General features: G+C 38.7%; 1 protein-coding gene across 9 annotated transcripts in view; it reads left to right on the forward strand.

Annotated features, from left to right (window-relative positions):
- Positions 1-299: 299 nt before the first annotated feature.
- EZH2 (enhancer of zeste 2 polycomb repressive complex 2 subunit) overlaps positions 300-27,164 on the forward strand; it is a 56,971-nt gene continuing 30,106 nt past the window's right edge. The window contains exons 1-5 of one of the 9 annotated variants that reach the window (XM_066992160.1): positions 377-435; positions 1,665-1,730; positions 22,480-22,603; positions 23,122-23,250; positions 26,017-26,133. In XM_066992160.1, coding sequence (XP_066848261.1) covers positions 1,693-1,730; positions 22,480-22,603; positions 23,122-23,250; positions 26,017-26,133 — 408 coding nt within the window. In that variant the 5' untranslated portion in view covers positions 377-435; positions 1,665-1,692. Of the gene's footprint in view, positions 436-1,664; positions 1,731-22,479; positions 22,604-23,121; positions 23,251-25,043; positions 25,121-26,016; positions 26,134-27,164 lie in introns of those variants that run through there. The other 8 variants (XM_066992155.1, XM_066992157.1, XM_066992154.1 and 5 more) reach the window with 8 other exon arrangements.

Genomic DNA, 27,164 nt, shown 5'->3' on the forward strand with positions numbered 1-27,164 from the left:
CGTTAGGGCCGTTACCGCTCCCACTTTCGAACTGATTCAAACCGGGGCGCGGCCCCGCCCCGGGCCGCCAATCCCCTCGCGCCCCCCGCCCCGCGCGGCCCCGCCCCCCTCCCACCGGGGGGGGCAGCGCGAGAACAAAGAGCTCCCCCTCCCCGCCCTGCCCCCCCGCACGTGGGGCGCGAGACCTCGCCCCCCGGCCCGCCCCGCGCCGCGCCTGATTGGCGCGGGGGAGCCCCCCGTCCGCGCCCGTCCAATCGGGGCGGCGCGCGGCGCTCGCCAATGAGCGCGGCGCCGATTGGGCCGCCGCGTTTGGCGCTCGGTGCGGGAGGGTGAAGCCGGCGGCCGGCGGCGGCGGGGCGGCAGAGCGGGCGGGAGGGCGGCGCGGGCGGAGCGGGGCCGGGCTGCCGGCGGCAGCGGCGAGAGGCCGGGGCGGGGGTGAGTAAGCGAGCGAGCCGCACGGTGGGGCGGGAGCGGCTATTTATAACCGGGGATGGGGGGCAGCGGGAGAAGGGGAGGGGGCGAGGCCCCGCGGCGAGCCGCCCCTCGGCCCCGGCGCCCAGCGGCGGGGAGACGCGGGCGCGGCGGTGGCCGGAGGAGGCGTGCGCGGGGCGCCCTTTGTGTGCTCTGGCCCCGGCCCAGCGCCGCCGTTCCCGCGGGGCCCTGCCCCAGGCACGGCCGGGGGTCCCCCCCTTCCCTCACCCCTCTGAGATCCCCCCCGTGGTGCCCGCCGGGCCACGACAGCCCGCACGGCCCCACCGGGGCAGCCACGGGGCTGGCACGGGTCCGCCCGGCCGCGTGTGTCGCGCCGTGCCGGAAACCGGGGCAGCGGGGCTCCGCGCGCTATTGTCCTGCGGGGCAGCTGCTGCCGGGCGCCTCCTCTCGTCGGGATCCTTCCCCTGGCCTCGGGGGGCTCGGGGCGCCTGCTGGGCGGTCACCCCGGCGGGCTTCCCGGTCCCTTGGGACTCCGGTCTGCCAGGGCGCTGCGCCCCGGTTCATAGCTGGGTGCCTGGGGTTAGCTCTAACGCGGCCAACCACGGGCGCACAGAGCAGCCTCTGAAGGCAGGAGGTGTGAAGGAGGGTGCTGGACAGGGCTGTCCTCGAGCAGCACGCGTGTGGTCCGAGAACGACGTAGAAATCGGTGTGTTGTAGTAGCATCGTGCGTGTGGTTTTCGTGTCACCAGGTATTCGCGGTGATTCAGAAATTACTAGTAGCGGGCTGAACGTAACGCAGCAGGAGTGGAATAATGGGCTTGTGCCTCGCTGAAGTCACCTACGCAAAGTTACAAAGCGCTGTCTTTATTTTACTGGAACTGGAGAAAAGTTTTTTTTTTTTTTTAACTGTGGGGCTGAAAGTTCAGATGCTTTGTCTCTAAGAAAAAGCATGTAACAATTTGAATGAAGCTGTTCAGTTGTTGCAGGATAGATTTGTCTTTGTTGTAAGTCTGGCGGCTGCAGATCCAGCTGTTACGAATTTGGTTCTTATTAACGTGTGTTTCAGTGAAGGTTCTACCAGTACTTTTAGTGAAAGCTTCACTTCTAAACTGGGATTTCCTCACAGTTAGGTTCTCTCTTTCTCAGGGGTTGGCACATTCAGATTCTTTATGTGATTTACAAAAATTTATAAGTCTTTATTAAAAAAAAAGTCATTCTTTGTTTGTCCCCAGTGTCTATATCAAATTGAGAATCCGGGGAATGTTTATTTGTGGTAACAATAAAGCATCTTCAGAAGGGTGAGTATTATTTGTCCACAATGTACAATAGCTATTCTTGCTTTAGATTAGATTATTAAAATATGACTATTAAAGATGTGCGGTATCTTTCAGAAAGCATGCTTCTAGTACTTCAGGAGATAGGACTGAAAAGTTTTATGTGATGTGTCGAGCGTTTGAACTTTGATAGGTAGTGGTTTATCACTTACTTGCTTTAAGTTTATTACATCAAAATGTTACACGTCTTGTTACAGAGTATTCCTTTAAAAAAAAAAGGGAAAAGTACACTTTTTTATTCCTCTATTGATAGCAGGGATTGAAGGGTAATTAAAGGCTAAAGAACATATGGAGAAATCTGTGATAGTAAAATGTTCTATGAGGTGTCAATAGCTATTTTCTTCTGGATCATTGTAAGAATTCAAGATTGTAATTTAGGACAAAAACTGGGGAGAAGAAAATTAAGACACTTTTAATATGTAATGTTACCCTGAAAAGTGACAGACACTGAAAATCCCTATAATCAAAAGAAGGTAAAATGTCTTTGCTCGGTTTAAAATGAGCTAAAACAGTAGTCTTGTCAGCTTAGGCTGGAGACTGGAAATTCAAACTTTATTTTCCTTGTATTTTTACTCTCTAGTAGCTAGAATTGCCAACAAGCTGAAATATGGTAAGTGATTTCATTGAAGATATGTCTTTAAATGGATTTATGTTTGTTCTGTAACATTGCAGCATTCATAGGTGAAATGTAAATATATTCCTGCGCTTCTGCTTATCTGCAAGGAAACTTTGGCTTCATGAGCAGGGAATTCGTGTAGTACATTAGTGAATGCAGTGACTGTATAAATGGAGAGTGCAAGCTAACTGCTACTTTCTGTAATCCCTGAATAGCTGGTGCACTCTAAAAGTCCTCTTGAAATTAGTAAAAAAATAAAATAAACCTCTCCTTGTCACTGTTCACAAAAAGATTCTGCCTCTTTAGCTGTATACGTCATGTATTCATTCTAATAAATTCACAGCTGTAATGTGAAAGTTGAACAACATTTTTAAATGGCAACACTACCGTCATGGGGAAAAATTATTTTAAAAAATGGCTGCAGTACTGTCAGAAGGTATATTTAACAAATGTTTGCTTTATGTTGTTCTTGAGCAAAAGTAAGGTGGAAAACTTTAGTGTTGTCTTATGAATGTTCTGTAGTTCTGTGGCTAGCTGCAATGCATTGTAGCTGACTTGGAGAAATATCTGAAATTTTAGGGGGAATAAAATTTTCCCCAGCAGAGATCCTGAAAATCTCAGGAACAGGATGTGGCGTTTGCTAAGCAAGGAATATTCAGAAGTTTACTGAATCAAGTAGGTCATCTTCACAGAATTACGCACCCAAGGAAAATTCATTGTACCAGATTTAAAAAAAAATGTTGAAGAAATGGACTACATACTGTGAATATAATTCTTAATGGTTTCATAAATTGTTTGAATAGCACTTACCTTAGGAAACAAGACCACTGTTAACAGAAGCTGTAGGACAATAATAGGAAGATTATTTTTAACTGTAATGTTCTCTAATGGTAATGTTGCTACCAGCCTTCTAGTTTGCTGATAGTATGGAGGTGGAGAGTGGTGCTAAGCTCATTGAAATGGTGGCTGACAGCATCTGTGCTGTCTATATCTCTAAATGTATTTTATATGTGTATCTGTACATTTAACATGACTTGCCATTCTGGAATATTTGTGTTAAATCAGTCTTTAAATGGCTGAATTAGTCTAGTGATGACATAGCTCAGGTGGTAACTTCAGTTAAGCTTTGTGCTTGGGAGAAGGAAAGGTGAGATGAAGAAACAAAGCCTTGTGTAAAACGGAAAGATGTTTTACAAGGGAAAAACAAGGATGTCAGTTCCAATTTAGCAGATTGCTTGGATTTGGTTTTTAGCTCTAAGTATATGCTCAAGATTTTTGTTGAGTTAAAGATTGAAAAGAAAACAATGTAAAGAACTATTAAATAGGTGTTCTGTCTGTTCCCACAGAGATCAGTTAAAGACTCTGAGATGAAGCTGTGTATTGCTTGCTATCTGTGCGTGAGGTGAAACTCAAGAGTGAAATTTTGTTAAAGGAAGAAGTAGGTTCTGTTGAGGTCCAAGCAAGCAGCACTGAAGTTTTCTAAAAACACAGCAGTAGCAATGCAGTTTTCTGTAACTGATAATAGTAGGTAGGTAGTTTGTTGCAGGCTTGTACTGGCTGTGCACCTAGATTCCCATTAAGACTGTGGGCTTGAAGTCTGGGTCCTCAAATGACAGTGAGAAAACTGCCTCCAATATTGGAGTAAGTATTTTAAATTAAAAAGGTAAATTTGGGTAGCGGCAACTCTAAGGAAGGGGAGTGAAAAGTAAGATTTTCATTTGCATATAACACTGACAATTTCAACATAATTTTAAAAAATAGTGAAAAAGAAATTCTTAAATATTACTAATTATTTAACCACAGACTTGTAAGTTGGTTTCCATTTAAAGAAAAAAAAACCAGCAGAGGATGTCTTTTAGACGTCACTACTGTGTCCATAAAAAAGTATAAAAAAATAGATTATTGTAGATTCCTTATTTTAGGAATCTTTTGGTTACCTGGCTGAAGTGTGGATGTAGAGTGTTTTGGTGATTGTACCTCTGTTCAATTGGTGAAGAGCACTATTGTCATGGAAAGATTCATAATGCATACAGTGCTTCCTTTCTAATGGTAAAATCAGGAGTACTTTTAAGGTGAGAAGACCATCTGGAAATGTAGTTAGATACCAGGCATGTTCTAACTGCTGCAGATAACAATAACTATGCACTGATGTGAGTGGATCAGTGCAATGTTGGCAATTGCTTGAAAATGTGATGTAGTACTTCAAAAGCTTGTCTTTCAGATACCTCACTTGTTAATATAATCTTAGATAAAGCTGTCAGTGCTGCTGTCATTCTGTATGCAGGTAAAGACTTCTTTGATATGCCATTTCAGGAGTACTTACGAATTTGCTATTTTTTCACCTTTTATATATGCGTATGGTGCTGGCTTAAATGATATATGTGTAGCTATGCAAGCAAAGTGGTGCACATTGCAGTCCACACTCTGGGCTTTCTAATATGTGAACTAAAAATATATTTGCAGGAGAGTGTGATTTCCTTATGTGTTTATTTTATTATTTTTAATCTAGACCCAGGCTGTTTCCTTTGTCAATTTCTGTTGTATCTGGTTCCTTCTTTCATTCTGCCTTTTTCATGGTTGGTTCTGTTTCTCTGCTATGTATTCTCCCTTTCACAGCCTGTGTTCAGTTTAAATCTCAAAGCCATTAGACATAACTTAAAGAAATAAAGTATTTGAAAGGAAGGAAACTCAAATCTTACTAGTAAGTGTGTGTGTATTTTAATTGTGAGCTGCTTTCCTTTCCATGTTTCTTAGGGTGAGTGGATCTGGTAAATTGTGTATTTCTGCTGCGTAGGTGTCTGATCTTACTTTTAACTAATAAGATGAAATGTTAGAGATGGAACTTAGTTTGCTTTTTCTGTGAGAAATCAGGTTTGTTTTAGAAAGACCTGATATACCTGCAAAAACTATACCATGGCAAACGGATTAGAGTCACTAAGTTATCCTCTCTGATTTTATGATACAATTTATAACTAGGAAGAATATAAAGTCTGTCCATTGTGATAACTTCTTCCAGCAATCTGCCTGCCAATTTATGACACGTTTTTAGCATTTTTAAGAAGTGTGTTTAGTGCAAAGTTGAATCCATTGTTTAACTATTGGAAGAGAAGATTGACATATGTTGTTTTAGTGTTAAAATAGTTTGACCATTACTGGTGTTCAGTATATCATTGATTTGAAACCGGGGAACATAACTGGTTCCAGAGCCTTGGAACTACTCGTAATTCTCATCTGTAGCCTAAGGGAGCTGAGTTTTCACTGGAGTGTGGTTTTTTAAGTTAAACTGTTTCTCATTAATTCCCTTTATTCTTTAAATAAATATTCTAGAACAGTAGGATCTTTATTTTTCCCCCTTTATAAGCAATATTTAATCTGCTGATGGATTAATCACTATGCTTTTTAGAATAGGGATGCTATGCATTAGACCCAGTTATTTTGAGGGCTTTAAGGATGAGAGTTGGCTAAGTAACTCTTTTGGTTGCTTTCATTGTTTGAAGTTTATTTTGGAATTTCTCAGACAACTTACAAATATTCTAAATACACATTCAGCTCCAAAATTTGACACACTTATCTGCAATAAATTCTATATGAACTGTCTGCATACATGGACATGTAATGTATTTGAAAGTTTAAGCTATTTGCCTATGCAGAGGAAGAAGTATGTTATAGCTGTTGAACTGCTTAATTGTTGTGTGGCAGGATTTTTTCAGTTTGGAGTGTGGTTTGCCTTTGTGTGTGTGAATTGAACTGAATAACTTTTAGATATTTTAATGTTTTTAGAGTAAAAACAAAAAAGGTGTGTCCGCAAAACTAGTTAGGGTGGAATAGACACTGAACTCCAATTCACACCCAAAATTATTTTGCCTGTGTAGACATGCCTTAGGTGCTTGCAGCAAGTGCTATTTTTTCTGCCAGATTTATCCAGGGTATCAAAAAGGTTTGAATTTTAAGAGGTGGAGGTGTTAGGCAGCAGAGGTTATTTGGAATGTACAAGGGAGTCATCCAACTCATCTGGGCATCTGAATGAGTGTGAGGGGAAAGATTTGGAGGTATGCATTTGAGCAACTAAAAGTTTAAGTTTTATGTCTAAAACTTGACTGTCTCTTGACAAACAGCCAGGCTTCATCTTATGTTAGAGGTGTGGAATGGTTTTAATGGTGACTTATAAAGAACATGATAAAAATCAGGCTTGAAACTCATTGCTGTTCTTCTATTTGGAGTTTTACTTTTTTTTTGGGGGGGGGGGGAATCCAAATAGTCTCACTTGTGCCTGCAAATATAGTTAAAAACATAAGAGTAGATAAAAATAAAAAAAGCTTTATTAGTTGATACATGGTGATTTGCTGATATTGCCTTAACTGAAGTGAGATTTCACTTCCAATTTTGGTTTGATCTTTCATAAAATAAAAAAAAAATCCCTGGTGGTTATAATTTCCCTGTTTTCTACTCACCTTCCCCCACATCCCCAAGTACTTAAGCTTGTCATTTTCATTTCTCAAACAGTATTTTCCTAAAAGTATCATATGTTTAATTGTTCTGGGAGAAATATCATTGAAATGATTGCTTCTTACATGGTATTAATTAATTACATTTTGTCTTTTTTTAATTTTATTTTTTTAATCCTGAAACTGTTGGGATACAGAGGAAGGAATTCATTTTTGAAGAGAAGCTTTGAAAGCTACAGGTTAGCACGAGCGAACTGCTTCAGAAATCTGGTAAAGATTTATATTTACATATATTTAATGGCTGTCTGAAAACAAATCAAACTTTTTTGTCCTACTCATATTTAAGGAAAAGTATATTAGGAACCTACTGAAATTTTATATTAACAGACTATTTGTTTTCTTTATTAAAGAGAATGAAACTCTCTCCATTGTCTTTACTAGTAAATGTCCTAAATGAAGGACTTCTGTCAAGTGAGATGGTTGAAACGTAAATCCAAAGGCAGTGTACTACTGGAAAAGTCCTCAAACCGATGTCTTCCGTCCTTATGGTTGGTGGAAAATATGCAATAAACTGCATTTCTGGTACAGTTCTGTTGTTGGATTTTACTCACGTGCTTCATGTTTGATCAACCTGTAGTTGGCTTGAAAAGTTTTAAAAATAACTGGGGAATTTTGTCAAGACCATGTGCATTCTTCACTGTTTTGTTTGCCTTTTCTTAAACATGTTTGAAGTAGATTGATTACAATTATTTTAGATACTAAAAAACCATTTGGGATAAATTTTATGAAGTACTTACAGAATGTTTGGGTTATTTATAAACTCCGAGTTTAACATCCTGGTGGATAAAGATAAAGAGATGTTAAATAACTGGTTGTTACATACCTTTGATAGCTTTCTAACACAGAAAATAAGATTCTAATGTAAAAATAGTAAAAAAGATATAAATTAAGATTCCTCCCCTTTTTCCAGGAAGGAAGAGGGAGTGGAGGAGTGTTTCCTCCTCTTTCATATTCAAGATCTCCTCGTTCTTCTCTTTCCCTGTTCCATGCCTTGGTAAAGGTGGCAGTGTTTTTCTTTTTTCTTCGTTTGGGGTTTTCTAATATCTGCCTAGTCAGTTTATAATAGTGGTAGAAACTCCTGAAAAGAATATAGCAACATATAAAGCAACATAGTGTTAAACTGTGTGAATGAACTATTAGACAAAAGCAAGAGAGAATGAACTATTAGGAGAAAGCAAGAAATAAAATACTATGGGAGGCAAACTAATACATTTAAAAAAAAAATCAGGGGGGAAATGCTTGAAGAAAATGTCAGTTCTTAGAGCACTAGAACTGACTTGTTTCCTTCCTGTCTTGATTTACTCTGATGTAAGCATCTCAGAAAATAGTGGTATGAGTTTTAGTATGAGTTGAGCGCATTCAGAAATCAATGTGCAGTCTTAGGTGTTTAGCGCTCTCAGGAGGAGTTGGAAATTGAATGTGTAAGGCCAGAGTTTTACAGTGTGGTTAGGTGGGGACAGTAGCAGTGGATGCTCACTTTTCTTCAGTCAAGAGACATGAGGTGTTTTCAGCCAAAGGACTTTCTCGCTTCTGTCAGTGACTGGCTACAAAAATACTCATGCTGTCGGGAGGGAAATGATAGCACAGATGCAGGAACAAGTGGCAGGTAAAAGTCTTTTTGTAGCAATGCCAGCAGAAAGTAGCGGTGACACTTGAAAGTCCAAGCCATCTGTACAGGTTTTGTCTGGTATAATCTTTGGTCAGTGATGAGAAACCTTTTTTGAAAAGGTTCACTTAAACGTTAAAAATAGATGAGAAATGATGATTGATTAAAGACAGCAGATGTGCCCAAAGCAAGCAGAAGTCATGAGTTAGGCATGGGGATGAAAACAGGGTTTTCTAACCGGTTGGTAACTGGACTGAAGGTTAGAATTCCTAATATCTAAAATAAAAGCATATCCTAGCAAGGTCTAGGGATGCAATGCAGGACTAGCTACTGTGAAGTAGCGTATATAATTACGTTATGTGGCTGTGACAGAGAACAGGCATGTCATGTCAGTGAGTCTTCTGAATTGTGGTTAACTACAGTGGCATCTCAGTGAATCTGCTGCTAGGTTTGATAAGTCAGTGACTGCATGTTTTTAATGATTTCTGTTGTTTCTTCTGTTTTTCATAAAATGAGAATTCGTACTGCAACTTTTCATAATGCCAGGGCACTTGCAGACCTTTGAGTACGTTGCAGAAAGCATAACTAACTTAGTTATCTCTAAGCAATGTCACACATGATTTATGTTTGCCATTTGTATCAGAAGTTACAGTAAAGGATGTATGCAGAATGAGGCCGTCAGCCTTATTCTCATAGGAAAGCTGTAATCAGCCATTTAAAGGAAACTGATTACATCGATCAGCTCAGTTACAAGGTTTTGCCTATGTTATAGTGAATTAGTAACTACTCCCAACTAGTCTTAGCTTGGGGAGTAATACTGCAAATAAACAAGTATGCATTACAGCTAATTACTTTATTCAGCATATGGTCATGCAATTTCTAGACTAGGACACAAAAGGTAACAGTATGAACAAGTGAGTGAACAGCGGGCTGGCAATTTTGACAGAAGTATGTAGCTTAATTGGATTAAATACATCATGAAACTGTATTCGTAGTTCAATCATAACCGTTCATATAGCTGTAAGAAAAAATGACGTGTATAGTAATTTTGTGTATGATGGCTATGTGGATCAAGACAGCATGCCAAAATAGTGAATATGCTGCAAAGTAGTGTTTTTTTAAAACCTCTTTTGAAAGAGTGATGAGATGTAAAGGATTATTCCTAATAAATGAATGTGAAAGGGTGAGGGACCAGTTTAACAAAGAGTAAGTAACTTTAAAACTTGACATGTAAAATTGATTTTTTTAATAAGAAAAATTGCTGTTGTATGTTCTCAGAATTACTCAATGTTTTTAAAGCTATAAGGATTTACAAACGCGGCAAAAAGAAGCTGGTGACTTTAGCATCAGACTGAATGCAATAGGACTGGAAAGATTCTGGAAGTGAAAGCAAAAAAATCAGTTGCTGACAAGGTGAAAATATGCTCCTGGATGAGTAATACCATACAGGTAGCTGTAAAAGGATGAAAATATTTTCAAGTAGCAAAGAAAAATGTTTTTGAACTTTGAGCTGAAATTCTTGCTTAAAGAATATAGAAAAAATTGTGAATAATCTTGAATATCCTGAAGTATCAACTGGGAACTATTAACTTAAGGGGCTGCTGGGATAGTAACAAGGCCCAGAGAGCATCGTGTTTGGGAAGAATAATTGAGAAGGCACAGCTTTTCATTTGCAGGGAAGCAGGTCACAGCAGTTGCGTACTGTGCACATGTACTCCTTGCTCATTGATAGCTTCTAGAATATGTTTAGGTTTTATTTAAAAAAAAAAAAGAAACTGAAATAAAAAAATAGTATTTAACATTCCAGGGTAAAGATTGGGCTTCTGATCTTAACCACACCAAGAACAAAGTAAAGCTTTATTCGCTTAAATTACAGTAAATAAAAGGTTGGCAAAGAATGACACTTCAAAGGCACAGAAGTTGGGCTATAAGAAGAACTCTGTTAGAATATGAAGAAGGCTCACTTGAAAAACCAGCCCTTTACAAGTCTTTCTCAGCTAATTTTCCCTCTACTTTTTCATTTTCCTTCATTTCTCTAGTCCTGCTCCCTTTGAAAAAGAAAAACAACAACAAAACACCTTTATTTGGAGTTGAGTGAGAGCCTGTTACTCTGATACATTAATTCCAACAGTGAATGATGGTTTCTTGAAGTAGAACTTGCGAATTTACTACTTTGACTCTGTTCTGGTTTTAGAAAAAGTGATCTTTTTGCTTTGTCTGGCTTTGAAAGGAACACTGCATCTTAACTTCTTTATTTTAAAAACGTTGGTAAGTTTATGGAGAGTGTGAAGCATTGTGGTTAGAATACATTTCTTAATTAGTGAAGAGCTTTCTTTGCCTTTTATGTTTTATATGAGGAGGAGCTAAAGATTCCAATTGCTCTGTTAAGCAGAGACAGACTCTCCAAATGAACAAACGCAATCTTGTAGTGGGAAGGAATATGTGAACTAATGAGTTGATGGAGTTGTTAAAGGAGACTCTAGCACAAGGGGTGTTTACACTGAGAACAATCAGTGATAACATACCAAACTAAAGATTGCAATCTGATTAAGCTCCTAAACACTTTAATTCAGAAATTACTGTTCCCTTAATGTTGTTGTTTCCCAAATTGTACATGTAGCTGACTGAAATATCAAGAATTTTAGAGTGTAGTGGTGAATATTTTCATCTTCTGAAATATTAAATTGGAATTTAAACAGCAAGCAAGCTCGGTAGCATCAGCTTTAAAAACAGTGTGGCCCTTGGTTTTGAGATGGCAGGCCCAATTCAGAATTTTGTTGGCTCGTAGAATAGTTTAGGTTGGCAAGGAAATCTGGAGGTTATCTGATCCAGTCTCCTGTTCAGGCAAGGCCAACACTGAAATTGCATCAGGCTATTCAGTGTCTTTTCCAGACCACTTTTAAAATGTTTTTGCGAATGGAGATTCCAGAATCTCTCTGCTTAATGTGTTCCTGTGCTGGACTGCACTCGCTGTGAAGTGTTTTCTCCCGATGTTGAAGTGAAATCCCTCACTGAGACTTGCTTGTTGCCTTTTGTACTTTTGTTTAGCACAGATTATCATGTCTCCGTAGAAGGGCTAGAGCAGTACTCAAGTTCTGTGGTCATCTGGGTTTAGTGCTGATTTGTATGAGACAGCACACTGTTCGTGGAATTCCTATGTATTTGTTTAAATTTGTGAAATGACTTCCAGTTTTGATAAGGCCTTGAAATAGGCGAAAGTGTAACATGTTTAAAAGAGGCTGTTTAGGAGTTTGGATCCCTCTGTAGTTTTCTTCTATTTTTTTAAGAATAGACAGAAACATATCTTGAAGCCTTAGACTTGTACTAATAATAGGAAATGGAAAATAACTTTTGTTAACTGTTGATTTGAATATAGAGAGTTGTTGTGAATGGCTGTCATGGGATGTATGAGGCAAAACTGAACTGGAAAGCTTGCACTAACTTCTCATTTGTTATAGACATCTTCTATACCTGTCCTCCACTGGCAGCTAACAGAGGCAAGTTACAGACTGTTTTGCCACTCACTGCATCTTTTTCAGGGCAATCTTTAGCTGATAGAGTGAGAGCGGGAAGCACAGTTCTTGAAAACTACTCACACAGAAGTACTTTGCCATGTTAACTGCTTTGATTGTGCATAGACTTGTAAAGAAAAAAAATTAGTGTGAATAGTATGTTACATGTGGTATGGAAAATAAATGTTCCAGTCTAAGGCAAGTTGGGGAGATGCTCAAGCAGTTTACTGGTATTGACAGAAAGAGGCTTTGCTTCATAGCTGTGACCCTGCCTGCACGGCTCTTCCCTGCCAGTTTGTGTGCTAGCCCTGCCAGCATGAGTAATTTTGACTTTTTGGTCCAGTTCAAGACCAGTCAGTGTCTTCTGAGGGGAGAAAAGGTCTGATTTAGCAGAACTAATCATCACAATCAAACTTAGCGTATTTGCCCTGTAAATTCTATCAGAGGTGCAGAGGTAATGTAGGCAGATAATGAAGAGAAGAAATGTATGCCGTTTTAAGATTTCATTGTCCTTCCCAGTTCTAGCCAAGAAGTACATTAGGATATATGTCATCACCTTCCAAAAGCAAATGGATATGTGAATGTGCTGTTAAGTCGTGGTTAAGTTGGAATGTTCTTCCTCAAAATTAAATTGTATTAGGCAACTGTTAATACATTAGTAAATAGTGATTTTGCATGTTGGGGAGGAGGGAGTGCACTGGCCTTGAATGTGACAACTTTTAAGCTGTTATCTCAAAGAAACAATACTGTAGCAACAGACTGCCAGTTTTGAAAGGATTTCACTACTTAAAATGTATTCTTGTGTTGCAAATGCTAATTGCAAGTAACTGACAGTACTATAATAAATAGGAGCTTAATTGCGATGAGACTGCTCATAAGAAAAATGTCTTTTTATAGCAGCAGACCTGCTTTTGGTGCTGCCGTATTACCTGGAAGGTCTGTCTGTGGCTGTTACCCATCTGTCTGGGTGTTAGGGCTGGTGCTAACATGCGTTGGTGCCCATGCTGCTATTGAAACACAGGCTTTTAATTCTACTTGTAAACCAGGGGTGTGCTGCGAACTTTAAGGTAGAGGGAAAGGAGTCATTCTGAGATTGGGATACTTACTTTCACATACAGACATTCCTCTTTAGTTCAGGGTTACGGCATTGGTATATCTGAAGAAGTTAATGGTTCTTCTCCATACGTTGTTAAAATTAGTTTTGTATTTGATGATAGCTTTTCTAAGAGTTTCCATCTCTTGAGTAGTCAAGAAGGTTCTTGCAGAAAACGGAATCTTACTAGAATTGGTCACGAGTGTTATATTAGCCTACATCAGCCACAGCCTCTGTCTGTCAGAGTGAGGAAGGACAGATGAGCTGTTTAGAGTTACCTACATAGCCTAGATTCATAAATATATTTCTTTTAGATATTGTCAGAGTGCAATAGAGGTTAAGCCTTTGTAGGCAATGACAAGCCTCTTGGCTTTTATGTGGCCAAAGAGTGGCAGGTCTGGCATGGGTGTCTTACTGAATGTTTCTGGTTGGCAAGGATAACACTTAAGTACTGGTATAACTGTGGCAGTGATACAGTGTGGCTTGACAAACACTTCTGTTGAAGGCAGGCTGGCTTAAACTCCTAGCCTCTCCAATTTCAGTTCTTTGCCTCTTGTTCCTACCCCTTTCCCTTGTGTTGATTCAAGTATTCCTGTGGCTGCTGAACAAACCTGCCTGTGGAATTGATTTTGTTGAAAATTTGTATTTGAAAACCTAAGTGTGTTTATTTTCTGGGCTGTTCAGCCAGATTTTTTTTCCTGACCTAGTTTGATTAACAGAATCATAAGCACTTAGATCTTACAATAGAGAAGGCTGAGTAGAAGTGGAGATGAGGTGTGTGGGGCCACTGATACAAAGGATAAATGATGTCTTTTCTAGGTGAAACTGACACTGAATAATGTCTGAGGAAGATAGTTTAACTTGATGATAACATTTAATAAAAGTCTTATGCCTAAACTTAAACATTCTCAATGATAAAGATCTTCAGCATATGGAATAACGTAAAGTATGTTTTAAAACATAGATAGGAATTTTTAAGTATTTCTTGGTTAAACAAATTGAATTGCACTATAAACTTAAAATACCATGTTTCTATAAGATATTACAGTAAAAAAACACTACAGTTTATTCTCATCTATCACTGTGACAAATTTTGTAGAGTGAATGTGCTGTAGTGGAAGATTATTAATAAACTATGCTAATCTTTCCAATGTTGTATTTGACCCAGAGATTTTAGTTAGTCAATGTGGTTTGGTGTCTGAAATGCAGAAGCTGACAGTGGAGAGCTGACAGCCTTGAGAGTATTTTTCTTCCCATGGAAATGAGAACATGCTATTTTACACAGATAAGTTTGAAAGATAACTGTTTTTGTATTGCTTTAGAAAATGCAGAAAGTAGAGTAGCAAGCAGCTGTAAATCTTCTAGGCATAGACAATATGCTACGAGCACATGTTGCGTGCTCGTAGCACAGGTAAAAAGGCCATTCAGGTGCTGGGGTGTCTTTTCCCCTCACCCTTTAACTTGCATAACTTAGTACAGAAGAAGTTAGCAGCTTTGAAATCACAGAAGTAAACATTTTTTCTTAGTTTGCCTGAGAGAGTAATACTGTTTCTTGACCAGAGTTTTTTCGTGAATATCTACACGGTTAATAAAAGTTTGGAATAAATGAAGGATGCAGATTACAGCAGTTACTTACAATTAAATTTGACATCATTTTTTGAAGTCTGGCAATATGTATATGTTGGTTTATTTTTAGGTGCTTGATAATTGTAATAAGAGTCTGCTGGAAACTGCTTACTCTGAAGGCCTTTAGAATAGGTTCATAAATAGTATTGGCTTGTTTTGCATTTAGACTGCATGAAGTAAAATACTAAAAATACATTTCCAAGAGTTTCTAAGTAATAAAGTTTGGTTTAACATAGCTGATATATACTTGGCTGTAGCTGAGCAATCATTTAGTAGTATTTATATATTATGTTGTTATACTACTTTGTGCTGTATAAAATCCTGTAATACGAAGATCATTTGAGTTTTTTATTAGATGGGCTTGGAAAGTTAAAAGTGCTGTGAAGTTAGACCTTTAGGTATACACTGAATGCATTGATGTTGGTAATTGACATTTATTGTCTTGTTTCTTTTCTAGTGAAGGTGAGGCTGTGGTTTTTTGTTTGTATGTTTAGGCTTATGGAGAAGTCTTTAATCCTTTCTCCTTCCTGTTGCTAAAATTCTGCTTTTTGGGTTGAACATGAATTGTCTTAAATCATGCTGTCTGAACAATTTTTTTCTAATTTGAAGAAAATAGCATGGAAGATGTGGCTTTTGTAATCGAACCCAAGTTTTGTAGATGAGTGAAGAAGTTCAATAATGACTTCAGATAGGGTTTAATATACGGTAATTTTGTCATTAGTAAAACGGAATATGCGTAGTCTGAGGGACATGTGTGCTGTCTGGATCTGATAACAGCTTACAGCTAAAGAGCATGTCTGCTACTCCAGAGCAAACTGATGTATAAAACCAGGGCCTCTTTATGGTATAATGGCACGCACTATTTCCTCCCCTGTGGCCCCAGCATTGGCCAAAGTTCCTCGCAATTCTCTCCTGATTTGTAGCTGTGCACAAGTTATGTAGGGCTCCAGGTGGGGTCTCAGGAGAGCAGAGTAGAGGGGGAGAATCACATCCCTCAACTTGGATGAGTATCTTCGTCATGTAGTATTGAATCTAATAAGTTTATGCCATTTGAAGTGACAGTTCATGAAGCTAGCTGAGATGCATGCTTTGAGCTTACTAGTGCATCAGTCCAAAGAATGTAATGACAGTATGTCACCGCGTTCATGTTGTCACTGAGGTGGGAGAGGTCTGGATGTGGGATGTAGTTTGCTGAGCAGGTCTGTGGAGTTCAGTAAGTTCCCCTACTTCTTGAAGTTCTGAGAAGTAAATGTGAAAGCTCTCACATTTGGCTTTATGTGAGGTTCTAGTAGTAGTATTTCCTCCCACCCTCCCCAAACTGAATTATTTTATTCTTTCATTACTCTAGGCAACAAAAGCATTATGACTTGATTGTTCATTGGTTTGCGTCAAGTTGCATAGGCACTTTGTCTGTTGGGTTTTGTATTCTCTTCCCCTCACCCTCAGCATTGAAACTGTTGGTTAAGAGTGCTCCTAAGTGCATTATTGTTTCAGAGTATACATACAACTGAAGTATATGAATAACATTTTGAGCATATATGAAATTCCAAAAAAAAAAAGACTTGGAAGTTGCGCTGTGCACAGTATGTTTTAATTCTTAAATATCTCCAAAAAGAATTTCTGAGTTGTCAGAATATAATGTAATATTGTTACAGCTTAAAATATTGTGTAATATTAAGCATAGTTACAGAATTAATAATGTTCTTTTATAAGGGCAGACTCCCCTCACTTATGCTGTCATGCTTTACAATTTCTAACTTTTTTCCTGAAATTTGGCAGGGTAGCCAGAGGAGCTTAAATATAGTCTTTGACAGCAGTATGACTGCTTGAATAGACTGCCTAATTTAGAGCATTATCCACGTGATTGTTTATTACTGATGGGTATTGCCAAAGCGATTGAAGAAAAATAGGATGTTGTTTTTAAATAAGGCTATTTGTATGTTCTGTAGGCAAAACAGCAATATGAATGGATATTTTTCTGTACTTGTCTCTTGTTGTGAATTCTAGATGTATTGTATGTACTTTGGCTGCTGACATTTAGTAGTTGTCTGATTTAAGCTCATGCAGTTTTTAAAAACTTACTGTAAAGCATACGGATCTTGTACAAAATTTCATTATGAAATGCTTAATGGAGTTTATTTAGTACAAGCATGCATGCTCTAGGACACTTGCATATTTTGTTGTTTTTCATTTCCAGCTAGGCAAGCATGAATGGAAACAGAAAAGAACACCTCTGTCTGTTCTTTTTTTTTCTTGTATGGTTTTTCTTGGTCATGTTTAGGTGGGTTTGGTATATCTCATTCCTAATACCATAGTTAAGGCTCCTCATTGGTCAAAAAGAGGCATCATTTGTGTTACTTTTTCTTTTGATGATGCTCTGCTTCAAATTGTGTTGGTCCTTCCATTAATATAATTAACACGCAATTCTACCCACCTGCATAGTTAATACTATGAAATTGCTATAGCTCAGGGAATTAGTTGTGATATTATTGGTAATGGGAAAAATAGCGATGGTGTGAGAGCTGGAGAGAAGAGTGTAGGGACACTGCTATATGGAGTAGGCAGTGTGGGGTCACCTGAGTTCTGCAGTCCTGTGTTGTGGAAAGACTGGATAGCTTCTGCTCCGTGTCGGACCTGAGGATTTTGTTTAGGTGTGGCATATGCATCTCCTTGCTTTCTGTGGTGTCAGGATGATTGCCCAGTCTGGAATGGGAGAGTTCATCCATCTTTGACATTACCAAGCTGAAGCTAGAACTCCTTTGATGTCTCACTGCATTTCCCAGTGCTCCCTCTTCTGCAAATAGGTGCAGGGAGCCCTGGCAGGGCTTTTCTCTGTAGTGTGAAGCCAGGTATGATCAGGCAAGGTTAGCTCAGGTTCTGCAAGGAAGTCATTCTCTGCTTTGGGAAATGAGCTTTCTCTAGAGACAAGATAGAAAACTGCTTTAGAGTTGCGCTTTCTCCTTTTTTTTTTGGAGATGAGATAATCTGCTTATAAATAATGAGAGAGTTGACTGTATAGTCTCTTTCTTTTAGAAAAAAGTCTCGGGACTGAGATCTTGAGCAATTACTCAGTTTCTGCAGGCTGTTTCATCAAAGAGGATGAACAAATGGGAAAGAAAGATTTTAAGCAATAGAAATAGCAGGATTTGGAAAGGAAAATTGAGAAGGACTCGATTGGGGGCTATCTGAATCAGACTCTTGCACAAAGATGTTCCAGAATCATGTTTTTATTTGCTAAATGTAAATTGTTTAACGTTACGCTGTCTTAAGACAGCTTTAACTATTCTTAGATGAAATTTAGCTTGTGATATTGTAGGGAATATTTGGAAACTTTTTAATGAAAAGTTGAGTAGTTTTTACAAATCAGTCTTAAAAATCCCTAGCTTTTCTGTTGTGCAACCTGAGCTGCAAATCCCATACAAAATCATTTAATGAAAATGTACAGGCTTTTTTCTTGTGTAGTAAAGTGCAGTTTGTTGCAGCTCAGAGTTGCATACAAATGTGAACAGCAGAAATTGTAGAAGAAGGTGATTTGGAAAAGGTTTTCCTTACACAGAGGTACTAGTGCAAATGAATGAACAGTAGGTTTGAGAGAGCACCTTTACAAGTCCTGGATTTGCTCCAGAAACGAAGTTTACATTGATGTTTCTCCGAAGTCCTTTAGTTCTCTAAATTACCTCCATCCCTGAAAGGAGGTGTCCAGCATCCTTCTGTAAGAATCCATCTTTGTCTGATTTTTTTCCTCTCCTAGCAATGACCCAGCGTAGGCTGTCCTTGTCTGTGCAATTTATTAGCCCAGTTTCTCAGGCTTAGTTTCTGCATAGTTGTTTTTTTTTTGGTGGACCTTCTAGTTGGTGTTAGGAATTGTCTATGGCATTTTATTATAGTCCTAATATGAAGATGCACCATGGGAATTAACTCTGTCCTCTATGAAAATGCATTAAGACTTTCTCCTGAGACATGGGGACAAAAAAACAAAACAGTGTATCTGTTAAAATGTAATGTAATACTACTTTGGTAATGTTCAACTGCCCAGAAACTTACAAATATGGTTCACTTGGCTTGCAAAACTGCTGCTAAAAAAAGCAACAATAATTGAAAACAGTTTTTTCAAAATTGATATTATACAACCCTGTATCCATAACGCTTTGCATTTTTCTTAGCTGTAATTTTTGTTTAACGTATACATGTGTATTCTTCCTCTCTACTCAGTGCTTTTTGTCTTACTATGGACTTGCCATTTAAAGGATGTTTCTAATTTTTTGTATGCATTTGACTTAATGCATTGCGTGTATCCCAATGATCTTTGCACACTAACATTATTACTTTATCTTGAGTTGTTTCCTACTGTTGCTTATACTAAGTTGTAGCGTATTTCTTTATTTTCTAGGATTTTTTTTAATCTGTACCTTCAATGCTAAATTAGTTGTCCATGTTGTGCCTCAAATAGCAGCTTGAAATGTGTGTTTTTATAACTCATTTGTTATCAGATGAATGACCTGAGTGTGTAGTATTTTAAAAGGAAGCATTTGTCTTGTACATTATGAATTACTTTTCTCCCCATTTTAGCACATCATGTAACCATGATGTTCATTACTGAGTAAATTGAATATACTTGTTTTGTTTACTAGATGGAGATATTTCTCTCTGGTCTTAGACTCCAATTTTGGGGTCTTCTGAGGCAGTATTTCAGATCTGTGATAGAATAATGGGAATTCTGCTTATTTTATTATTATTATTAACCTAATCATGTAAGTTTTCCATGCAGGCGTACTTTTGATTAGGGCTTAGCTGGCAATTTAATTTTAGTTGAGAATGCTTTTTTTAGACCTGAATCACTTATCATTTTCCAAAAATCTAAAATTAAAAGGACTGTGCTCAATGCAGCATTAAAGTAAACATAAGCTGTGCTTTGTTCTGGTTTTAATGGGATGTGCTACTTTAGTGTTGTCAGCTGGTTTCATTTATCTTTTGAATTCCTTCATACTTTTTACATGTCTTTTGGCTGAACCCTGAGATGATTTTGATATTCTATATTACCTAAAAATTGAGATTGTCTTTCTATTATTTATTCCGTTTTTGATTTATTTCCAGTTAATGGGATGTTTTTCCATATTTTTCCTTTGCTTAATTTAGCATGTAATACAATGCATTTGCTTTTTTATAATATAACGGCTTTTATGCCGTTCTCTAATCAATATCATAGTGCATTTTGAATCACCGATTCTTTTTATTGTACTCTAACATGAATGGATTGTGATTTTTCATTTTTATTATCTTTAATCTCTTTCTCCTGTAATCACTTGTGTTGTGGTAAATGAAATACAGGTAGATTCTACCTGCTGCCTTGAGGCATGGAAACACATCAGCTGTGTTTGACTCCTTTGCTTTAGGCTGACCTCTCCCTGCTAGTTTACTGGCCTTCCCTTTGTGTAGTCAGATTCTCTTGCATTATGGGAAACATCATGTATGCCTTGCCTTTTTTTCCCTCAAAGGATACTTCCCATGATTTGGGTTAGCAATTTTGCTTTTTTTTGCTGTTTTCGATCTCAACCTGAATATCCAGCATGTTTTCTTTCAAAATATTAATGCCTTACATACAAATGTGTGAGGCTCTTAGACTATTACTTTTTGTTCAATGATTACATTGTAATCATTGTAAATTGATGTAAATTATCACAGTATCACAGATTTCTAGGTTGGAAGAGACCTCAAGATCATCGAGTCCAACCTTCGACCTAACACTAAGCACTCCACTAAACCATATCGCTAAGCTCTACATCTAAACGTCTTTTAAAGACCTCCAGGGATGGTGACTCCACCACCTCCCTGGGCAGCCCGTTCCAATGCTTAATAACCCTTTCGGTAAAGAAGTACTTCCTAACATCCAACCTAAAACTCCCCTGTCGCAACTTTCGCCCATTCCCCCTCGTCCTGTCACCAGGCACGTAGGAGAACAGACCAACCCCCACCTCGCTACAGTCTCCTTTAAGGTAACTGTAGAGAGCGATAAGGTCGCCCCTGAGCCTCCTCTTCTCCAGGCTGAACAACCCCAGCTCCCTCAGCTGCTCCTCATAAGACTTGTTCTCCAGACCCCTCACCAGCTTGGTCGCCCTTCTCTGGACTCGCTCGAGCACGTCCATGTCCTTCCTGTAGCGAGGGGCCCAAAACTGAACACAGTACTCGAGGTGCGGCCTCACCAGAGCCGAGTACAGGGGCACAATCACCTCCCTAGTCCTGCTGGCCACACTGCTTCTTATGCAGGCCAGGATGCTGTTGGCCTTCTTGGCCACCTGAGCACACTGCTGGCTCATATTCAGCCGACTATCAACCAATACTCCCAGGTCCTTCTCGGCCAGGCAGCTTTCCAGCCACTCATCTCCCAGCCTGTAGCTCTGCTTGGGGTTGTTACGCCCCAGGTGCAGGACCCGGCACTTGGCCTTGTTGAACTTAATTATGACATAGTATTGAGAACAAACAGGTTCTGCATTGATTTTTCTTTTCAAGATTATCATGATTTCTGGTAGAACTCAAATCCACTTGGTACAAAACTGCTGAAAATTGAGCTCTGCCTACAAAGATCTTTAAATTGAATAAGTCTTTACTCATGACTGCCAGGTGTGGTGTGGTGTGGCGGAAGTTGTGGCACTGGGCATTTGACTCAAGCCTGAAGAGTACATTTTTCATCTTTACTTATATTGTACCTTAATAAAGGCTAGAATTGTTTCTGCTCAAATTGATTATGTGCGTTTGAGAAAGCATTTTTTTTTCTTGGGCAACTGGACACTTAAGCCTTTCAGCCTCTGGCTATTGTGAGCTGTTCAGTGAAATATCATAGGTTGTTACAGTGTGACTCTGGAGTGGAAGCAAGTCTTCAGTGTGGTAGGGGCTTTGTTTATGAATGCTGTCAAAAGAATTGTCAGTATGGGTGCAGTATATGGTCCTTGATTTTGAAAAATGCTGAGCAGATTTACATGTTCTAACAGTTTCTATAATATAAAAATACAACTTCAGTGCCAATGGTTGTGAAACATAAAAATGAAGCACTTGGTACTAGCTGGGTGATCAGTAAAAGTAGAATCTGTCTTGTTTGCAAACAGCTGGACAGTTTAGTTGTTCATAGAATACCTGAGAAAAGAGCGAGGTCTGTCTCAACTTCTTATGTATGTCTGAATTTCTAGAACTCCTTGGCAATTGAGTGGCTGACTAGGAAGACTGTACTTGGTACATCTGTGCGCTCGAAATCTACTCTAGAAGCCTATTGCAGGATTTACAATCTTAACGACCCTTCCTGTGAGGAGGGGAAGATTTGTCTGTCTTGAACATTGCTGCCCAGAATCGAAGAATCTAATTTGCAAGACTGCTTGTATGGATTCTAACCTATCTCTTTGCAGTGGGGGTTTTAATTTGTTCTGCTTTACTCCTTTAAATACATCAGATACTCCTAATAGCTACATAAAAAAAGTGCTTAAACCAAATGTGAATGGTTCCCATGATTTGTAACTAAAATTACTTTTCTTCAGTGTCTATCACTGATTCTTAATTAAAATTACTTTTTCAGTGTCTATCACTGAAGTATGGATGGTGGTGGTTGTTGTTACTTAGACTGGGATGGTGTTCCAGGTGTATGATTGAAAGGAATTAGGTATGATAGGTATTAAAGGAATATCTCTATCCTGCATTTCCCATCACTCTAACTTCCTTTGTAAGCAGAGGGGAAGGGTTTGGTAGTATTAATGACATTGTTTCTTGCAGGATAATCATGGGTCAAACCGGAAAAAAATCTGAGAAGGGACCAATTTGTTGGCGAAAGCGTGTGAAATCAGAATATATGAGGCTGAGGCAGCTCAAGAGGTTCCGACGTGCAGATGAAGTAAAGGTATGTTATCTTTTGGTTCCATTGTTTAAAAACTGATGTCAAAATCGATTTTCTTCTGAAGTATGAGTTGGATTGACTATGAAAGTTGTCCCACAGTTAACAACTGCAATAACAGTTTCATGAAGTATTTTGTTAACATACTGAATCTTGTCTTAACTCTGATATTAAAAGTAGGTGTGATACATTTGTATGTGATTGAATCCAGTGTGCTAAGTATCAGAAGAGACTGGAGAGCAAGTATGGCAATTCCTTTAGCCACCTACTCTTTCTAATTCTCTTTAGAATTTAATTCCATGTTAAACCTGTAAGGCTCTATATGTGAGAACTTGGTTTTAGTCAAAGAAAGGGATAACAATCTATTACAGAGCCTGACTGACACTTAAAACTGGGACAGTTCAGTGTTGAGCCACTTCTAAATTTTTTGGTTTTAGTATATGTTATGATACCTTAAGATGTTAGCAGATGAGTTCATAGTCTTTGATTTATTTGTAATGTTTACAATTGTGATTAATTTTTAGAGTATGTTTAATTCTAATCGTCAGAAGATACTGGAAAGAACTGAAATATTAAATCAAGAATGGAAACAACGTAGGATACAGCCTGTACACATCATGACTTCTGTGAGCTCATTGCGCGGGACCAGGGAGGTTGGTTAACATGTGTTGTGGTAATTCCCCTTACAAGGTTGTTAGCATGTTTTAATTTTATTACAGGAAATTTGGCTGTTCTTTTAATTTTTTTACCAGCTTGATATGACTTTGCAACTAAACAATTTTCTTACAAGTAAAGGAGTTATTTATTACTTACTTCCATCAGATTTCTGTCTGGAAAACGCTAAATAGCAGGCTACTTAGCTTTGAGTGTCCCATGAGACAAAATTTCTGATAATACGTGGACTTACTTCAGCATCCTTTAATCATTTTGTCTCACTGATATTGGGAGTCTAATGTTGCTTCCATCAAAGTTGTTCCCCTGTGGTACAAATGACTAGTTACTTTAGCTGTTATTGAGTTAAAACACATGAAACCTGTGAACATACTTATTTGAATAAGTCTTCTTTATACTTACAGTTGTTTAAACGCAGGTCCTGAAAGGAGTTGGTACACCCTTCTGTTGCATATTCAGACTAAATACTAAATTTGTGAAAAAAGCTTCCATGATTCTGATGCTGATTTGAACACCCAAATTGGCTGTCATGTTGGTAGCTGAAACAGTGGTTGAAGTCCACTCCAACTTCCAACATTCACCCCAGCTTAATTTATCTTGTTTATCAGTTGCTCTTTAGACACTTCAAACTTAGCCAGTTTGAGGATGCTTCATGTGTAATTATCTGAAAACCTAACTCTTTTCATTAGGCTGAGAATGAAGACATTACTGTGCACAGGTTTATAAAAAGAAAAAAAAACCTTCCTATTCAAGGAAATTTGTCAGGCTTTTTTTCTCAAATTTTAGAGGGAAGCTGATATTCTCTATATCAGGTGCATTTTGTGTGCCTGACTGTTTTCCTCTAAGCATGATTGAATGTGCAGCTCTCAGGTACAGCTCTACACCTATTATATGGCACTGTAGGATCAGAACTTCTCATAATAACTGAGAGGTATACATCCAGTTTTCATTTTTTGATAAAGATCATGTCTCACCATTCCTCGATTGCTCTTTTTTTTGTAGCTTGATTTACTATTCTTTTATTTTACTTTTTTTGCCTGAATTGATTTCCTGCCTGAATTGATGGAGCACACTAATTACTGCATTCAAAACCAGTCTGTCTCCATGAATTAGAAGAACTCTACTACTTGACTTAAGATTGCTATAATTTATAGTGGGAGAAGTGAAAGAAAGAAGTAGTATGGGAGGTGTTGAAAGATTATTTAAGTCTTTTTCTTTCTTAATATGCTAAATTTCTTCAGAGTTGTATAGGGTAATGTCTAGAAATTAAATTACTTGATAGAAAGGATTTTAGAAACCTGATGTTCTTGATGAAGTCTGTAGGGCCTTGCTGATGACGTAGGTTTCTTCCAATGCCTAGTGCAGTTAGCATCAACGAGAGACTATAATGTGTGGTAGCCTAATAAACATCAAGCTGAGTTTCATACCTAAACAATGGGGGAACATAACTGAGACTTTGTACTAAACACCTTGAGTCATTTTGACACAGTCTAAGATTTCTAGTTCCAAAGATAAAAGTAATGATTTTCTACTTTTGTATTTTTCTTTAAACGAAAAATTTGCTAGAAGGCTGCTAGCTAGAAAACTAAATGTTAACCTGAAATGGCAATAAAGCACTATCATAGCACAGTGTCTTGAGTATTGATATACAGAGCAGAAATCTAACTTCATTGCCTGTGTATTTAAAAATAAAATAAAAAACCTGGCTTGTATCATTCTACTGGGGTACTGTCTCTGTATACTGTTTGTTATATTACTTTGTGTATTTCTTTAGAAATGTGAAGCTCTGTTCATCTTTCCCTTCTGGAAAGGAGAAAGATCTTTTGTCTCCACTTCCTTTTTTCCTTTCAGGTAGCTATGATAGCTGTTCTACATTTTGTTTTACTTAACTCCAAAGCTTCCTTGTTGTACTTTCCCTAGCATTGTATTTTCCTATCTGCTTTTGTCTGTAACATTTTTTAGGAGTTTTTCATCCTGCTGTTCAACTACTTGAGAAGAGCTGATCCGTATCTGTTATCTGTTGAATTGATGGAAGAATAACCTAGAATGTGTTTGTATTTCTGTGGCATGTTTATCCTTTGGAGGCTGCATACACATTAAAATTTCCAAAAAAACCCCAACTCATTGACATGTCCAGAGTTGCATATTAAAATGTTAATTTTTCCTCTGCTCTTTGTAAACAGTGAGCATAATTAAAGGTTTGGGTATAGTATAAAGATATGCAGACAGTAATGGGTAAGCAGGGCAGGAGTTAACAAGACATAAGTATCAATTTCCATAAGATGTCTTGCTGTCATTAAAGTAAAATTTTATTTTTTAACATGTATCATACATGATTTCTGCAGTGTATTGATCTAAAGCCAAGGGAATTTTCATCTGCCTCTCTGGCTTCAGTAAATACTCTAAGACCAGTGTAGCAGCAGCAGGTACTAAATCTCTTCTGAGGTACAAAAAATGGTTTATATGACAGGCTGAATAGTCTGAATAAAATACTAAGTATCTAACACAGCCACTTAGTATTATGTGGAGGAAAAAACACATGTTCTATTGACAAAGGTATTAAAACATAAATAATTCCTGCATATTTTTCTTGCTAAACCTGTTCTTATGCCATACAAATCTGAAGCATTTCTCAAAGGCAGGTCTAGCAAATTTTGACAAACACCATTTTGTTTGTTGTAGAGTGATTTTTGTGATTTTTTTCCCTGAAATTGATATATAAGTGTAACTTCAACCTTTTATTTCAGTGCTCTGTTACCAGTGACATAGATTTTCCAAAACAAGTCATCCCACTAAAGACTCTCAATGCTGTTGCTTCTGTGCCTATAATGTATTCTTGGTCACCCCTTCAACAAAATTTTATGGTAAGTTTAAAAAGGTGGTGCTAGGAGAAATGTATGGTGAAAAGAGAGGGGGGTTAGTTTTAGAAATAAAACACTAATAAAAGGTATTACCAATTGCAGAGTAAACCTGTGTTCTTAATGGCCCTCAGTATCTCTACAACCTTGCTGTAAGTAAAGCCTTACAGTATTTAATTTCATCATAGGATGGTTTGGGTTGGAAGGGACCTTAAAGATCATCAAATTCCAACCCCTCTGCACTTCTCACTAGATCAGATTTGTTTTGGGCCCCCATTCAACCTGGCCTTGAACACTTCCAGGGCTGGGGCATCCACAGCTTCTCTGAGCAACCTGTTCCAGTGTCTCACCACCCTCTGGGTAAAGATTTTCTTCCTAATGTCTAATGTAAATCTCTCCTTTCTTAGTTTAAAACCATTACCCCTTGTTCAATCACTACTCTTTGACAGAACTCCTGTGCAACTTTCTTATGGGCCCCCTTTAGGTACTGGAAGGGAGCCTTCTCTTCTCCAGGCAGAACAACCTCAACTCTCAGCCTTTCTTTGTAGGTGAAAGAAGAGGTGCTCCAGCCCCCGATCATCCTCGTACCCCTCATCTGCACTTGTTCTGAAATGTCCATGTCCTTCTTGTGCTGGGGACCCCAGGGCTGAACATAGTATTCCAGGTGGGGTCTCACAGGAGCAGAGTAGAGAGGGAGAATCACCTCCCTTGACCTTCTGGTCATGCATCTTTTGATGCAGCCCAGGGTACAGTTGGTGTTCTGGGCTGGAAGTGCACATTGCAGACTCATGTTGAGCTTTTTGTCAACCACCACCCCCAAGCCCTTCTCCCAGGGCTGTTCTCAATCTATTCTCCACCCAGCCTGTGTGCTTGGGATCGCCCCAGCCCAGGTGCAGGACCCTGCACTTGGTCTTGTTGAATTTCGTGAGGTTTGCACAGGCCCACCTCTTGAGCCTGTCCACGTCCCTCTGGTTGGCATCCCTTCCCTCCAGTGTGACAACAGCACCACACAGCTAGGTGTCACTGGCAGACTTGCT

Source organism: Anser cygnoides, chromosome 2 (assembly GCF_040182565.1).
Source record: "Anser cygnoides isolate HZ-2024a breed goose chromosome 2, Taihu_goose_T2T_genome, whole genome shotgun sequence".
In the NCBI taxonomy this organism is placed as follows: Eukaryota; Metazoa; Chordata; class Aves; order Anseriformes; family Anatidae; genus Anser; species Anser cygnoides.